Source organism: Sesamum indicum, linkage group LG2, assembly GCF_026168435.1.
Source record: "Sesamum indicum cultivar Baizhima isolate 11 linkage group LG2, ASM2616843v1, whole genome shotgun sequence".
In the NCBI taxonomy this organism is placed as follows: Eukaryota; Viridiplantae; Streptophyta; class Magnoliopsida; order Lamiales; family Pedaliaceae; genus Sesamum; species Sesamum indicum.
This window is the reverse complement of record NC_142658.1, coordinates 12,277,827-12,282,821: the sequence shown is the minus strand read 5'-3', so window position 1 is coordinate 12,282,821 and position 4,995 is coordinate 12,277,827. Positions and strand designations below refer to the sequence as shown.

The following is a 4,995-nucleotide window of genomic DNA, read 5'->3' as shown; positions in this document are numbered from 1 at the left end:
TTTTCCTGCTATTAATTTTAGTTATTTAAATTTACCCATTTTTGTTTTAGTCCGATAACTTTCAAAATTACTTAATTTTAGTCATTTGACCCAACTTTGGACAATTTTACCCTACATAACTTTTCAAGAGCAATTTTAGTTTATATATATCCATTCATTTTGCATCTTGTAGCTAATGTTTGTCTAAAATGCTATAAGAGTTTAGGTTTATTGAAAAGATATTTGTGTATATTACACTTAGAGCATTAAGATGGACTATTAGCCTGTATCACCAAAAGGGCAAAAGAGTTATAAATTAGCTAAATGACCAAATTTACGCAAAATTGATAGATAAAGGAACAAATATAATATTGCCAAAAATAAAGGATCAAAATGAATTTAGATCAAAGTTATAGGACGAAAATTTTCTTTTTTCCTACTAGTAAATAAAGAAAAGTTCATGAACTTTATCTAATCCTTGGAATTGATTTTTTATTTTTTATTTTTATCAAGAATACATCTAATTTTAATTTATTTTTAGTGAACGAGTTAATAAGTATATTATGAATTTCAATGATCAATAATTAATATACACTAATTAAAAATATTGAATTTGTATAACTATTCAATTACTATTATTAAAGTAATAGAGACACATTGGTGAGACTCTTTGCTTTCTTTAGTTTGAGAAAGGTGAAAGCAGAGAAAGGTCTGTGAGATAATCCTGCAAATAGGAAGGAAAAAGAAGAATTCCATAGCCAGGTATTTCTGGGTCAGAATTGATTAAACTCATACCTGTTACAAAAAGAAAAGAAGCCTATTTATACAAGAAAAAAGTGAAAAATGCAAGCAATTCATTGGGATATCGGAAATAAGCGAATTATTCCCTTATGAAAAAACAAATAGCGATTTACCTCTTTATATTTTTTAAAATACGATAATTTATCCTATATAATTTCTAAAATAGAGCAATTTACTCTCCTGTGTAACTTTCGATTTGATTGAGAGAGTGTGTATTTAGTGAGAGTTCTTGAATACGTAAAATGAGAATGTGACCATAGTCAAACGGTCCCTGATAAGGAAAAAATCAAATTAAGTACTTAGTTGGACTTTGATTGGTGTTTCAATGAACCATTTTGGTCTTAATTGTATGACAAATCTTCGTCCTACAAAGTACTTGAGTTAATAGGTTAAACCTATATAGGCAAGGAAATAGTGGGAGTTTGGTTTTATACAACTTTCTTAAAAATAGTGTTTCCTATACGCTCTTAACAAATTGATGAAAAGACATATTCAATGAATGCATTTGAATTCTTTTGTTAACACTTATATGTTACTTATCTTATCATATTTTAATTGAGGTAGAATGAACAAATACGTGTATTTTTAATCTAATTTGTATTACATAATTGATTAAATTCTACCAATTAATTAGTTCAGACTAGAATTTCCAAACATGTAACTAAATTATTCAGACAAAATCAAAAAGTGCTTATGAGTTCTTGAGAAAGGGAATCTGTTTACATACCCTATTAAAAAACATTCCGAAACAATAGAGCAGTACCCTTTATTTTTCTATTAATTGTAGATGTCTAAGAATCCACTAACTTTTATACTTGAACCAAATAAATTCAATGGAACCAACTACACTAATTAGCTGGAAAATTTAAGAATAGTCCTCGATTTCGAGAACCAAATTTATATATTGGACAAGTCTTTACCTCAAACTTTGCCGAAAGGGTTCCTCTTGGGAGAATATTTGACGTTCGAGAAATTTGAACAGTGGTATGAGGATAATCGAAATGTATGCAGTATCGTACTAACAAGATCCAGAAACAACACCTTTATGCAGGTACTGGACTAACATATTAGAAATGTCGTGACGAAAGCTTTTCCAGTGCTAAAATCGTTGAAGGATCGTTTGTACTAGAGCATAGAGTGGTGACGTTATTCCTAGCAGAGAAGCTCAAAGATCTCTATGCTGATTCATGGAGGAAAGAAACTATACTGACGTGATCCTAACAATTAATTAGTTCAGACCAGAATTTCTAAACATGTAACTAAATTATTCGGACAAAATGAAAAAGTGCTTATGAGTTCTTGAGAAATGGAAACTATACATACCCTATTAAAAAACATATTCCGAAACAACATAGCAATACCCTTTATTTTTCTGTTAATTGTAGATGTCTAAGAATCCACTAACTTTTATACTTGAGCCAAATAAATTCAATGGAACCAACTGCACTAATTGGCTGAGAAATCTAAGGATAGTTCTCGATTTCGAGAATCAAATTTATATATTGGACAAGTCTCTACCTCAAACTTTGCCGAAAGGGTCGTTGTTCGGAGAACATTTGACGTTTGAGAAATTTGAATAGTGGCATAAGGATAATAAAAAAGTATGCAGTATCGTACTAACAAGATCCAGAAACAACATAAGATGTATGATGATGTCTAGTCGATAATGTTCTGCATGATGTCTAAACATGTAACTAAATGAAAAAGTGCTTATGAGTTCTTGAGAACGGGAAACTGTTTACATACCCTATTAAAAAACATATTCCGAAACAACAGAGCAACACCCTTTATTTTCCCGTGTTTCAACAGTGATTCAAAACACTGCTCACTGCAAGAAAGCTCAAATTCAAGAGCAACCGAGACGTCTAATTCCCAGAAGAATAATAAAACTCTGTTAAATGTTACTCATATTGCTGAAGAACACTGCCTGAATCTTAGTGCAATCCTCAAGGAACTATCTTGTGGGCTTTCATTTTATCAATGACGGAAATGAGTGAATTCTGACTGTTCCTGAATCCAAAAAATCCATGCTCTTTGCTCTTGTTCATGCTATCCAACATACACTCCCCTCCAAACATCAAATCAACAAACCAGAAAGTTGAAACCTCTTCCAGCTTCGTTGGTGTGAGGTTATTTTTCTTCACAATTTCGTCCCACACAGGGCCCTTGTCCTTCATCCTTTCCGCCAGGCTAACGTACTCCTGATTTTCGTCGAATTCCTCATACTCCACCCCGAACTTGTCAGCCAAAACCTTCCACAAGTGTTTCCACTTGAAAACGTCCCCGTTGCTGCAGTTAAACGCTTCGTTCTTCCCATTGGGATCCACCGAACACCAAATCTGCTGCTCAGCAATCAGGTCAGCATCCGACGCCACGAAGTAGCAGTTCCAGGCGGCTTTCGTGCCTGGAAATTTGAGGGGCACCTTTTCGTGCTTGCAGATTGCGGCGTAGACGCACAGGCTGTCGAGCATGTTCATCATGCTATAAGGGGAGAACCCGAAGATCACTGCTGGCCGGTGGACGGACCACGTCAGGCCCGGCTTCTTCTTGCAGGCGTCCAACGCGACATCTTCCAACGTGTAGTAGAAGTTGGGGGCGTCCAGCCTTGGCACGTCCTCGACGAAAGGCGTCTCGTGGGGCTTTATCTTGCCGAAGGCCTCGAATGGCCCGATGTAGTGTTTGTGCCCTGTTTGGACGCAGATGTGGGTGAGGTTGGGGCAGTTGGGCATGATGGCGTCCAGGACGTTCTGGAACATGGCGCCATTGAGATCACAACATTCAGATTCCGTGGGGCGGTTGCCCCACGTGACCCAGAAGATGTGTGTGACATCAGTTAAGGGTGAGAGTTTGGCTTGTGTCTGTTTGGCGTCAGAGACGTCGCACTGGATGTATTGAACGGGATGGTCAGCATTCCAGGAAGGCCGTGGGCGGCGTGCAACGCCATATACCTTCCACGGGCCGCCGGGGGTTTCAGAAACCGGCAGAATTTCTGCCAAACTGTTGCCGACGATTCCGGTGACTCCGACGATTAGGGCCACATTCTGAGGGCCGCTGTTCTCTTCGGGCTTTCTCTGCAATGTTGGAGCACAAGAAATGTCAATCAATTATATTATAGCAATGACATTTTCCTATATATAATATAAAGCTATATATTTCCTGTTACAAAAAATCAATCATAGTCTAAGCATTACTACCCTGCATATTTATTTATTTGGTCATTCTATACGCTTTTCTCGTACAGTAACCTATCAAATTTAAGTATAGCTTTACTATATAATTAATTTAAATTTGATCAACATTCGAGTTAAAAAATATCGATCGTAATAAGCTGAATTAGCACAAAGTACAAGACTTTGTGATTTGTACCTCTAGATAAACTATTTCTTTAAATTGAAATAATTTAAAAAACCACCATCATAGTACATATTATGTTATTATCCATATTTATCTAAAAAGCATTGGAAAAATAAAGTAAATAAGGGTTTTCAGAGATAGATAATTAATTGAGGGAGGGAGACTTGCCAGGGCAGCTCCAAGAGCACCTTTCCACCACCAGCTCATTGTTGCAGCAACTATGTGGTTGATTTAGTTCATATAGAGTGAAGTATGTGACTATCTGTCTTTATATACATGTGGAGTTGTACTTAGATGCTTTTAGCAGCGACCACCACTTCAAAATTGTAAAAATGAATATTGTTACTTTCAATAAAATAAAATCAATACAAAAATTTAAATTTTTATTATAATTATTTAATATTTGACATGATTTTTAACTATGACAAAAAAATTGTCATGGTTTTAATTATGCTAATGTTTTGGCCTTACTGTAGAAAGAACAACTAATAGCAGTTGTCCAGCCATGGTTAATTTGTATTAATCACGATCTTTTTTTACTCAGTACAAGATAAATATAATATTTAATCATAGCTAACTGTCTTGATTAAAAATTAACGGCGGTAGCAAAAAGTCATTGACTATGGCTACGCGACAATTGTTGGTCTTGATTTTTGCGAGTGTTGCTAAAACACATACAATGGCTAAAAGTCATGAAAAAAATAATTTTAAATGTCGTTAATAATAGTTATATACCATGATTTAAACTCATAACCAATAAAATCTAGTTAAAAATATAAAATCTAGTTAATAATAATTTTTTTTAATGACTATAACAATTAATCATAACAAAAAATCATATTTTTTTAGTGTTAGATTATA

At 34.7% G+C, this 4,995-nt stretch overlaps 1 protein-coding gene across 1 annotated transcript; it reads right to left on the bottom strand.

Moving 5' to 3' along the window:
* Window positions 1–2,475: 2,475 nt before the first annotated feature.
* LOC105155583 ((S)-8-oxocitronellyl enol synthase CYC2) lies at window positions 2,476–4,443 on the bottom strand. Its single transcript, XM_011071474.3, has 2 exons — window positions 4,303–4,443; window positions 2,476–3,851 (listed from the first exon to the last, which is right to left on the bottom strand). The coding sequence occupies exons 1-2, from the start codon at window positions 4,339–4,341 to the stop codon at window positions 2,727–2,729; spliced, it is 1,164 nt and encodes a 387-aa protein (XP_011069776.1). The 5' UTR covers window positions 4,342–4,443; the 3' UTR covers window positions 2,476–2,726.
* Window positions 4,444–4,995: the final 552 nt, after the last annotated feature.